At 38.7% G+C, this 12,664-nt stretch overlaps 1 protein-coding gene across 1 annotated transcript in view; it reads left to right on the forward strand.

Moving 5' to 3' along the window:
* The window catches only part of PARD3B (par-3 family cell polarity regulator beta), a 1,146,588-nt gene that overhangs the window by 636,177 nt on the left and 497,747 nt on the right, over positions 1-12,664 (forward strand). Inside the window, exons 9-10 of the mRNA XM_062190191.1 lie at positions 2,495-2,634; positions 3,718-3,846. Of these exons, the coding sequence (XP_062046175.1) occupies positions 2,495-2,634; positions 3,718-3,846 (269 nt within the window). The remainder of the gene's footprint in view (positions 1-2,494; positions 2,635-3,717; positions 3,847-12,664) is intronic.

Here is a 12,664-nt window from a genome sequence, read left to right on the forward strand (position 1 = left end):
TGCTTTATTCATGTCGACTTTCTATTCATTTCCAGCACAGTACTGTAAGACGAGAGCTCATGTGTGTAGATGCATATTTATGCAATATTGTACACACCCATGAGCATTCATGCACTTCTTTGCATTAGTTCATTTTATAACCTCTGCCTGATATTGTCCTCCCCCATTGCAACCTTCTGAAATCCTGTGTGTTTCAAGAAAATGCCAAAGAAACTTAAGATTTTCAAGATTCTTATCTGAATTAATAGATCATTTAATGGCCATAGGTAGCTTTAAAATACATATTAATTTATTTCTAAAACAAATGATATAGCTTTACAAGGACATAGGGATTATTCTGAGAAAATTCTTTTAGCAAAATTCCATTGACCTAAAAGAATCCTATATGAAAACAAATGTAGGCCGGCTCCGTGGCTCACCTGGCTAATCCTCACCTGAGGCACCAGCACCCCGGGTTCTAGTCCCAGTTGGGGCGCCAGGTACTAGTCCTGGTTGCTTCTCTTCCAGTCCAGCTCTCTGCTGTAGCCTGGGAGGGCAGTGGAGGATGGCCCAAGTGCTTGGGTCCCTGTACCCACATGGGAGACTGGGAGGAAGTATCCGGCTCCTGGCTTCGGATTGGTGCAGCGCCAGCTGTAGCGGACGTTAGGGGAGTGAACCAATGGAAAGAAGACCTTTCTCTCTGTCTCTCACTGTCTATACCTCTCTCTCTCTCTCACTGTCTCACTCTGCCTGGCCAAAAAAAAAAAAGTATTGATTAGGAGGCACAAATACTCCAGTATGCCTTGCATTTAGGTTTATTTAACTCCATCAGTAGATCAGTAGTTTTGTTGTTTTGTTTTGTTTTGACAGGCAGAGTGGACAGAGAGAGAGAGAAAGGTCTTCCTTTACCGTTGGTTCACCCTCCAATGGCCGCTGCGGCCGGCGCACCGCGCTGATCCGAAGCCAGGAGCCAGGTGCTTCTCCTGGTCTCCCATGGGGTGCAGGGCCCAAGCATTTGTCCCATATTCCACTGCACTCCCTGGCCACAGCAGAGAGCTGGCCTGGAAGAGGGGCAACTGGGACAGAATCCGGTGCCCCGACCGGGACTAGAACCCGGGGTGCCGGCACTGCAAGGCAGAGGATTAGCCAATTGAGCCCTCGGCACCGGCTGTTTTTGTTTGTTTGTTTGTTTTGGTACGAATTTTCTGGCTATGTATAAGTCACAGAGTTTGGTGCTTTAAGGGAAATAAAATTAACCAGACACAAAATTATCTTGAATATCGATCAGAAAACTTTGAATGTAAAAGTAAGGCATATGGCATCACAGCTGTATTTGGGAAGATTAATCTGACAGCCAAAAGATGTACTAAGGGAGAGACCAGGATCAGTGAAGGGTACATTTTATCTGTCTGAATGTGGAAACACAACATGGGTGCCTTAGGAAGGAAGGGAGGGAGGAATGGTAGTTATTGCTGAGGTTTTCCGCCAAGGCAACTTGCATGATACAAATGTATTTGCTATGAATTAGAATTTTAAGTAGATGAGACTGTTTGTAAAGGCCAGGATCTGGATTGGAAAGGGGAGCACATAGTCAAGTTTGAAATTCACATGGTGATATGCAGGAAGCTGATATTAGAAAGACAGATTAGGGCCAAAGAGTTTCAGGTGTCGTCCACAGTGAGATCATTGAAGCTAGGAGCTGGCCAAGACAGATAGTCTAGAAGATGAAGCGGCCCAGGTCAGAGCATGGAGGAACTGCTAGGTCAAGATCAAGGTGTGTGAACGGAGAGGTAGGAAAGAAATCATAAAATAAAGCATAACAACCAAGAGGAGAGTACATTTCAAAAAAAAATTAATGATATGCTGTTACTCATCTTTTCATTCTTTTAAAGAAAGATCAAAGATAGAATTTCTTGATATGGGTTTTTATAGGTCATCGGTGATGGAAGTTTGAAAAAGCAATAAGACTGGAATAAAGTTTCCTTAGTATGGAGAAATCTGAGCATTGCCTTTAGACAGAATGAAAACTGCAATGGAAGGGAGAAAGGGGAGCTGCAAGAGAACAGAGCAGGACAGCAAGACTCTCGCTGACAGAACACTGGGATGCAGTGGGGCGCAGGAGAGGGATGAGCTCCAGGTTGCCCAGCAGGTTCAGAGACTGACAGAACTCATGCCAGATGCCCTGGCCTACCAGCAGAGTATGAAGCGAAGCTATGTTTCCTGAGAAGGCAGTTCCTCAGAGGATATGGATAACATGTGCACTTCTTCTACAACCCAAATAAAAGAGTTACACATCATTGTTGGGCCCAGAATTCTCTTTGATGCCATCGTGGCCTGTCAGGAACTGTAATCTCTATCTGAAACCAGAACAACTGAAGCATATTGAAAATATCCTGAAGTGTAAAGGTTTTACTTACTATGCACTGATCTAAATTAGGGCGAATGCACTGTGAGATTGAATGCAAGATGACTCATACTTAAGGTGACTCTGTGTTTCCCTGGTCTTATGTGCTAGGCCCTGAAGGACTTGGCTTCACTGTGGTTACCAGAGACTCCTCCATACATGGTCCTGGTCCCATTTTTGTAAAAAATATTTTACCAAAGGGAGCAGCAATAAAAGATGGCCGCCTACAATCAGGGGACAGAATTTTAGAGGTAAGAATTGGAACTGGTATCTTCAATAAAATATTTTTGATGGTCAAATAATTATACAAAGAGCCCTTTAAATATTTATATCTTGAATACAATATATTGAAAAGTATTACTCCTAAATGAGGTAAGGACTTCAATTATGCCATTACTTAACGGGTAACTTAACTTTGTAAGTCTCCAGTAAGGCCAGTGATAAGGGGCCAAGTGATAATGAAAACTTCTCTTTCTCTTCTCTTTCTCTTTCTTACTTCTACTTCTTATGGTCCCCGGTTGATTCGGATTGAATTCGAGAGGCCATATATTCAGTTAAAGCTAATATTTCAAAGTCACACCCAAGACTCTGTAACAATTTCTTTAAACTATTGGTAGAATGGCCAGAGTGTCTAAGGTAGACCTATGCCTTGTTCAGATCTGCATCTCCTGTGCAAGGCTTGCAGTGGAAAAAACTGTAAGGGATGTTGCATGGAGAAGTGTTTGGGATACCCAACACAAGAGGGTTATTTTTTCCTTTTGTTTTTGTTTGATAGTATCATATTTCCAGTAATTATATATTGTTAATTTACCTTTAAAGAAATCATTCATTTAAATTGTTTTCATTTAACTCTCTGGTGACATGAAATCAATGTTACAGCTTTCAATACAGTTCTACATCATGAAAGACTGTGTACCATATGATTAAAATGTCATGAATTAAAATATCTCAATCTGTGATAATCTGGTGACTATAATATTTTGAATATGGAACACACTGTAGGATCATTTGCTGGTTGTGTTGGGGAGAAAACGATGCCAGGTGAGCACTGGAAATCTGCTTCCTTCTCATTTGAGGAATCATTCTCTGGTTCTCCCAGTTTGATTTTCCCCTCATGAGAATGTGATATTTTAGGAAAAACTGCTAATATTAATTATTGAGTTTGTCCAGTATCAGAGTAAGGGTGGTTTGTATATTATTGAAATAGTTGATTGCCATTAATTAGTTTGATTTTCATCTTCTCCTAGCTTTATCGATGATAGGAACCTATGGATGGGGTAAAAGGGGATAGTGAGTGTCGTAATTGTGACTGTTCAAATGATTGCACTCATTAGGTAAATGGCAGAGATGTCACTGGACGAACTCAGGAAGAGCTCGTGGCCATGTTGAGGAGCACCAAGCAGGGAGAGACGGCATCGCTGGTCATTGCTCGCCAAGAAGGAAATTTTCTGCCCCGAGAACTGGTAATGTTCAGCTCTCAGGCTCACTGAATTTTCAATGCAGAATTTAAGCAACCAGTGAATTCATTGAAGCTTTGAGATAAGTTCTAGTTGAATATTGTTGAACAGTTGCTTAATTCAAACAACCCTTAGTAATAAACAACTATTCAACAATATTCAGCAAATTCAATATTTAAGCGTACATTGAATGTGTCCTAGATGGTAGGCCCTTCACAGAACACAGTTAGTAAAATAGTACATGACCCTACTTGGATGGAGTTCACAGTCCCTATTAATATATGTAATACAAATAAAACTATCAGCAAGTTCTCAAAATGGCGATGGAGATTTTGAATGGGAAGTGCAGAGTGTCATGGTAACATGGAATAAGGGAATTAAATGTATTATTGAGGTCTGGGAAAGGTATCTGGTGGAATATATTCCAAGTCTTATTAAAAATGTGCATTCTTTGACCAAGTAACTACATTTCTAGTAATGTGTCCTAAACTGATGGCCAAACATGGGAAAATATCATATGCATTCATTTTTTTCTAAAGTCCAATCTATTGTATTGATACATTGGGTGCAGAATTGGCATTGCTTAGATAAGTAACTAGGTAGTTCTTTAATGAAATATAATAAGCAATTAAAATGATTTCTATGTGATAATAACAAAAGAAAATCTTAATAGTATAATATTAAATTAAAATGTAGGGCATAAAATTATATATGTAGAGTGACCAAATTATATTTAAAAACTTTCTTAAAAATGGAAGGACGTGCAGCTGGAATGTTGAGATTATGGGATATTTTCATTTTTTTTTACAATGAATGAAAGTTATTTGTTTTGTTGAAATATATTTTTTTAAAAATTACAGAAAACTCATCGGTGGATAGACACTTTCTTGGCTATTGTGAATAGTGGTATAGTAAATGTGAAAGTACAGATGTCTCTTCAAAAGATTTACTTCATTTTCCCTTACATATAATTGCTGGGTCAGCTGGTGGTTCTATTTTTAGTTTTTGGAGGAACTTCTTTACTGTTTTCCACCATGGCTATACTAATTTGCATCCACATCAACAGTGCAAGGGTTCCCTTTTCTCTACATTCATGCCAGGGCTTGTTATCGTTTTTGTCCTTCTGATAATAGACATTCTCACTAGAATGAGATGATGTCTCATTTTGGTTTTGATTTGTATCCCCTGTTGATTAGTGATTTTGAACATTATTTCCTGTATCTGTTGGTCCTTGGCATTTCTTCCTTTGAGAAATGTATTTAAATCAACTGCCATTTTTAAATTGAGCTGTTTGTTTTGCTAATGAGTTCCTTATCTAGTCTAGTTATGGATCCTCTTTCAGGTAGATAACTCGCAGATATTTACTCCTGTTTGTTCAACTGTTTCCTCTGCTGTATAAGAGTTCTTTGGCTTGATGGAATCCTAATTACCTATTTTTGCTTTTGTATCATAAAAAAATGCTAAGTGTTTGAAAAGGTATATTTGCCTTGATTGGATTTTATGCAATATATATGATTATTGAAACTTCACATGGTACCCTTTAAATATGTACAATTATATGTTTTTGTTAATTTTTTAAATGAAGCATGTTTTTAATTAAAAATGCTTTTATGGCTCTTAGCAAAGCAAAACATGTGATATAGAATGTTTGTCTATGCTCTGGAAGGAGCAGTCATGGAGGGGAGGAGGGCAGAAGAATGAGGGGTATAACTCATAGCTCTCTACTTGACTATTCTAGGTATAACCTTTTTGAAAAGTAGAATTCTGAACTTCAGCTTCATCTCCTCACTGAAAAGCTTTGTTTTTTCTAGACCTGGAGTCTAGATTTTTTTTTTTTTTTTGCTCTAAGATGGAGATGGATAATTCTTTCAATCCTTTGTTAATCCTAAAACCTAGCTCCTTCTGTATAAAGTTCAAAGTGAAAACAACCAGTTACAAAGAGGGCCAGCACATGTGTGTAGCAGGCTCATTGACATATGGTCTAATTATTGGGTCTCAGGACATAGACCTCAGAAAACTTCAGTGGGACTGTGTGTTTATTTCAAGGACAGGACAACAAGGAAAAAAGCTTTGACTGTGCATTCTATTGAATTAAGCTCCCGAAAAGAATAAAACTCATGAAGTAAGAGAAAAATTCTAATCAGTGCAAACATAAAAGAATCTAATGACAGAGCTCCAATTGGAAATTTAAACCTCTGTGAACCCCAAGTTCCCCATCTAATATTTCCTTGTACCCCTGTCTCATATGTCCTCTGGAATTCCCAACTGCATAGCTAATTCTTTCTTCCTAGAGGCTGTCCCCTCCCTCTCAGGTAATGGAAAAAAAAAAAATTCCAACCTTAGTTTTAAATCTTAGCTTAAAACTGAATGCATTTTCCATCAAAGATGATTACATCTAGAAGTTGGAAATGGAATGGCAGAATTTTTGAATTGCTTAGCACTATACAAATCAGTAAGTCCAACTCTTGATTTCGCAGATAAAAAAAAAACAGGACCAGTGCATGGTCCCACAATGAGCTGGAACTAAAGACCTAGTTTTCTAATGCTTACCATTATTTTCAGAGTTCAGCTTCTAGAATCCAAGTTCTTGTACAGCACTTACTAGCTGTATGATCTATAACAGGTCACAGAATCATTCTGAGACTCAGTTTCCTTATTCGTATCATGATTCCCATGATGATTAAATGAGATAAGGCATGCAAAGCTCTTGGCATAATTTCAGGACAACTATACATTGGCTATAATCAGTTCTTCTAGCATATCACTACTTCTGTAGTACTGTAAATAAACTATTTTAGATATATTCTGAAGTAAATATATTGATACAGGCTCACCTAAGACTAACCAGTGTATTTGACCAGTGATTTGTTTTCTTTTTTATTATTTAAAAATTTGTTTTGGGATCCAAAACACTGAATTACAAACAAAAACTTTATAACGAACAAACTTAATAAGTGAGGTACCCTATATATAATATATAATATATAATTTTACTCTCATTTTTTTAAAGATTTATTTGTTGTTTGAAAGTCAGAGTTACACAGAGAGAGGAGAGGCAGAGAGAGAGAGAGAGGTCTTCCATCCTATGGTTCACTCCCCAGTTGGCTGCAATGGCCAGAGCTAAGCCGATCTGAAGCCAGGAGCTAGGAGCTTCTTCCAGGTCTCCCACGTGGGTGCAGGGAACCAAGGACTTAGGCCATCTTCTACTGCTTTCCCAGGCCATAACAGAGAGCTGGATAGGAAGTGGAGCAGCCGGGTCTTGAACTGGTACTTCAGGCCAGGACGTTAACTCTGCACCACAGCACTGACCCCTATTTCACTCTAATTTAATAGATTTAATGAAAATTGCTTTCTATACCAGAAATGACATCATAATCCAATCCTACCAGGGAGTATGTTAAATTAATCCTGAAACTGTGAGATTTTGAATACAAATAAATTGTTTGTTTTCATTGTTTTTAGCTTTATTCAATATTTGGAGGACACGTGGTTAGAATTTATTTTCTTAGAACTTTCTAGAAATTATGTACTCTCTCAAAAATATTTGACAGTCAACCATCTAAATATGTTGGAATATTCTTTGTAATCAAAGTAAAGAAAGGGGCTTTGAAGCTTACCATCACCTAAGTCATATAGACCCAGAATCTTATTTCTGGAGAAAACACTGGATTAGTATTTCCCCAGAATGCTTTCACTGAGTGCTAAGAAGCAAGCAAGAGCCATGCAGGAAGTTTAAAGAGAGGTCATATGTGGCACGCATAGGATTGCAGTGGGAATTCCTTCCTAAAGTGGCAAGGGCTGAACCATTTGAAAGAACAAAATGAACAGTGTGTTATGTTATGTGTGTGATACAACTCTGTGTTTTCCTTTCAAGAAACTGAAGGTGGTAGCTCTTTGGTCTCTTCTCCCTTATCATGATTGATGCACACACTTGACTTTCCACTGAAACTCTGGCAGGATGAAGGAAGGACAGCACTTCCTTCTTTTGTCTTGTTCTATCTCCTTTGAAGAAAACAAACTGTGTTTATTGTTGTCCTGTTCTGAGAAGCACTCTTCTGCCTTTTTTCAAAGCCATGCTCTGTACCTTCTAAGTAGCCCTGCACTGCCTGTTTTCTGACAGTTCAATCTTCCTTACTTCCTTGTTATCACTGGCTTCTTGTAAAGTCTCGACACTTACAGCCAAGGGAGCATGTGGTCAGCAGTTAGGCAGGAAATCCCAGTAGAGGATCCTCTCTCGGATGTGACCTGCTCCCATTCCAAAGGCCTTGGCATCCATTTCCTGCTCATTTCCCCTGACTTGTCACCTAAGAGAGCCATGCTGATCTCCTACAATTGCTGGTCCCTGTCCTCCCTCCTGAGCACTTAGTGAACATCAGAGGCTTCGTGTGACATTTAGCCAACTCTCCTTCCCTCCGTGGCAGGCCGAGTTGAAAATCAAATGATAAGAATGCATGTAACAATATCACAACTATTTAGTTGTTTCTAGGATCATTACCAGAGAACGGTGCTTCAAAAGTATTATTTCCAGAATCTCAGTCTGCAAGATCCTTTGATGTCTTCCTCTCTGAATGGAGAGTTTATTAAAGAGGTGTTCACATGAGGAACATTTTTTGCAGAGGGTACTTTGAGAATAATGTTTATATTAGACTCAGAAGGTGAAACTGCTGTGTCTGCACCTGCACTTGAAATGGGAACTATGCTGCTTAATGAGTGATTTGTTTGGTCTGCTCTCTGGGAGATATGGCCTACAAGTTCTTTTCTATCCTTGATAATCTGAAATTGTTCTGTTTCTTACATGACGTCTTAGGAAAGATCCTGAAAGATAAAGTTTTGTATTTATTGCATGGCTTTATTTCATAAAGCTGGAGAAGTGGGGGAGGATGGAGAAAAAGAGAAAGAGAGAAAATATGTGTGGTATTTGCCATGCATATGCAGGTACATGCACATGGATGCATGTCTTCTTTCATGGGTTGGGGAGAAAGAACCATCTCTTCCATTTCTTTGTTAACCTCTTTAACATTTCATTTTCTGACTGGTGCCTTATCTTTAAATTGTCTTGAAAAGCACAGTAACCCCTAGGGTGGGTAAAACAAGCTGAGAAAATTTCAAATGTATTTATAATTTCTACCTGCCATGTTTGCCTGCTATTAAATGCGAGCCTCTGCAAGTGGGATTAACTATATTTCAAGCAAGTAAGTTTCTCCTGCCTGGTGTGATTGAGAACCAAAAGTGTCCCATGTTTGTCATGCTGATTTAACCTTCACTTAGTAATATTGCTTTTGCTGAGGAAGAAAATGATGCACATGCCCATGTAGGGTCTCTTCATACTTGCTGCCTGCTGTATTCTAACACTGTTCGCCTGTTCCTGTGACTACTTTGGCAAATGAGATATGGTTCCATCTCCTTCATGGTTTATTTGATCTTATTATTAATTGATAAATTTGTACCTTCAAATGTCAAATGATTTAACATTATAAATCATGGAAGAATTTTGGTTTGAAATCTTAGATGAACTTCATTTAACTGGTATATAATTTTATTCCCTGTGGCTATTTGATTTAAATAATTCCATGCTTAATTGAGCAAGATACTTAGGAAAAATGAATATTACAGTGGCTATTTGTGGATAAGTCACAGAAATTAAAGGATGATTCTAGAGTGATTTTTCTACCTAAATCAAAGTGTGAGAGTTATGATTGAGAATTAAAGTAATCCTACAAATGCCAAATTACATTATTCCAAGCAACACAGTTCTAGTGACTTATGGTAGAATCCTTACTAAGGAGTCATTTCCTTTTTATCTTCTTCCTATAATAATTTCCATTTACTTCTTACTGTAATCCATCCAGCCAATATGACTGACTCTTTGGCAAACCTCTACAACATGAAGTCTGTTGATGAATAAGATGCATGCCTGTCCTCAAGGAACTTTGGCCATACAAAAAAGGGTGATGAGTGGATCACATTATGTAAATAAATTGTTATATGGTTTCATATATAACTTCCGTGAGCATGATTGCATTTTAGAACAATGCTCAATATTGAAGAGGATTTCAAAATACAAAACTAAACGTCTGAAGGAAATATCGTGTTCAATTACTTAGACAATGAGAAGTACAGAATATATCAAAGACATAGTGGACTGAGAAACTTTACAGATTACTGAGCAAGGGATTCATGTGAGAAATAGTATTGTGTGGAATAAATTTGGATGGGCAAAGAAATGTTAAGATACCTGCTAGGAGTTTGCTACAATTCACCAGGGGTACTTATAAGCAGCATGGAATCTGAAATTCATCAGACTTGGGTTGAATCCTAGATCTGCATCCATTGATTAAATGACCTTGATCATGTTAACTCCCCATTGACTAAATGACTTTGATCATGTTAACTCCCCATCCTCACTCCTTATTAGCAATCAGATTAACATCAACCTAAGAGACCATTGTTAGGATTAAATGATACACATGTGAAATGCTTAGACTGGGGCATATGGAATAAGATTCAACAAACGTCACTTGTGGTTATCATGGTTGCTCATCTGAATAAAAGAGTATAGGGTTTCTCACCTTTGAGGAATGGAGACCAACATGGAAATAGAAAAAAAAACTCGGCTGGCGCCGTGGCTTAACAGGCTAATCCTCCGCCTTGTGGCGCCAGCACACTGGGTTCTAGTCCCGGTTGGGGCGCCAGATTCTATCCCGGTTGCCCCTCTTCCAGGCCAGCTCTCTGCTATGGCCTGGGAAGGCAGTGGAGGATGGCCCAAGTCCTTGGGCCCTGCACCCATATGGGAGACCAGGAGAAGTACCTGGCTCCTAGCTTTGGATCAGTGCGATGCACTGGCCACAGCGGCCATTGGAGGGTGAACCATCGGCAAAAAGGAAGACCTTTCTCTCTCTCTCTCTCACTACCCACTCTGCCTGTCAAAAAAAGAAAAATCTTTTGGACATCTAATAGATGTTGGTTTCTAGGAATGAGAAATAGCAATAATTCTGTAGTTTTTAGTTTGGATGTCTAATGACATCATCAACCAAGTAGATACAGAAACCTTTCTTGGTCAAAGCTTCCTTGAGCCCCTAGATCTGGCTTAAGAAGCCTCGCTAAGTCTTCCAGTCATATTAAGATACCCCATTCCATGCCTCTGAATCACAATATTAAAATTTCCCCATTAGACTTTAAGAACTATAGAGAAATAGCCATTTGGAATGTTCTCTGGGACATACCTCATAGTCTGTATATGAATCTCTGCTTTGCTTTCTTAATAGTTCAGTGACTGTGTTTCCTCATATGTCAAATAAGGATAATAATACCTCCCTGGTAGTATTGTGAGAATTAACTGAGCATAGCTTCTAACACCTGGTGAGTGCCAAATAATGTTCACTCATGCCCTTTCCTGTGCCTGAAACACAGTATATGCTCAGTACATATTTATTAACAGGTGGAAAGCTGCACATTGGTGAAACCCATGACATAGAAAGCTGGAAAGGGTATAGCTAAAGAAGTTAGTACCGCTAGTCTATATCAGACTTGCATTCAATGTACAATTCCTGTGCAATTATTTTTAACCAAATAATTTGTAAGGATTTCCTAGCAGTATTATTCTATCTCCATATGAGACAGTGAGAGTTTGGTTTCATTTTGGTTTTGTTGTTTTGTTTTGTTTTGTTTTTTTTAATTGTTTTAAGGTAGACAAATTTCCTGTGTTTCATATATACAGATTTAGGAACATAGTGATACTTCCCACCCCACCCTCCTTCTCAGCCTTCCTCCTTCTTCCTCTCTTATTCCCTCTTTCAGTTTACTTTATACTCATAAGATTAACTCTACATTAAGTAAAGGGTTCAACAAATATAAGAAAAATCACTGTTTCTCAATGGTAGAGACAAGGGCTATACACAATCATCAAATCTCAGAATGGCAATTTCACTCCTATACATTACATTTTTGGTGCCCGTTAGTTACCACAGATCTGGGAAAACATGGTATTTGTCCTTTTGGGACTGGCTTATTTCACTAAGTATAATGGTTTCCAATGGCAACCATTTTGTTGGAAAAGAAAGGATTTTATTATTGTTTATGATTGAGTAGTGCTCCATAGTGTGTGTATGTATAATACATATAAACCATAATTTCTTTATTCAGTCATCAGTTGGTGGACATCTGGGTTTATTTCTACGCCTTAGCTATTGTGAATTGAGCTGCAATAAACATGGGGGTACAGATAACTTGTTCATATGGTTTGGGTAAATTCCCATGAGTGGGATTGTTAGGTCATATGGTATAAATTCATTTTGAAAGCAAATGACCACTTAGGGGGTTTCAGTTATCATGAAGACATTTGCACAATCCATTATACAGTTTCCTTGTGAAAATATTTCAAATCAGTAAGTATCATGACCTTATATTTACAAATGTTGGGTTTCTTTTTACAGTATTAATTTTTTTTTAATTAATTTATTTATTTGAAAGGCAGAGTTGATAGAGAGAGGAAGGGAGGGAGGGAGAGAGAGAGAGGTGGGGGGAGATCTACCATCCTCTGGTTCTTTCCCCAAATAGCTGCAATGGCCAGAGCAGGGCCAGGCAGGAGCCAGAAGCTAGTAGCTTCCTCTGGCTCTCCCACACGGGTACAGAGGTCCAAGCATTTGGACCATCCTCTGCTGCTTTCCCAGGCATGTTAGCAGGGAGCTGGACCAGAAGTGGGGCAACTGAGACTTGAATCGGCTCCCATATTGGTTGCCGGGGCTGCATGTGGTGGCTTAACCCCCTATGTCACAGCACTGGCCCCTAAAAATATTTTAAAACATATCTAACTGCTTCAGTTTGG

This window comes from Lepus europaeus, chromosome 1, assembly GCF_033115175.1.
Source record: "Lepus europaeus isolate LE1 chromosome 1, mLepTim1.pri, whole genome shotgun sequence".
Taxonomy (NCBI): domain Eukaryota; kingdom Metazoa; phylum Chordata; class Mammalia; order Lagomorpha; family Leporidae; genus Lepus; species Lepus europaeus.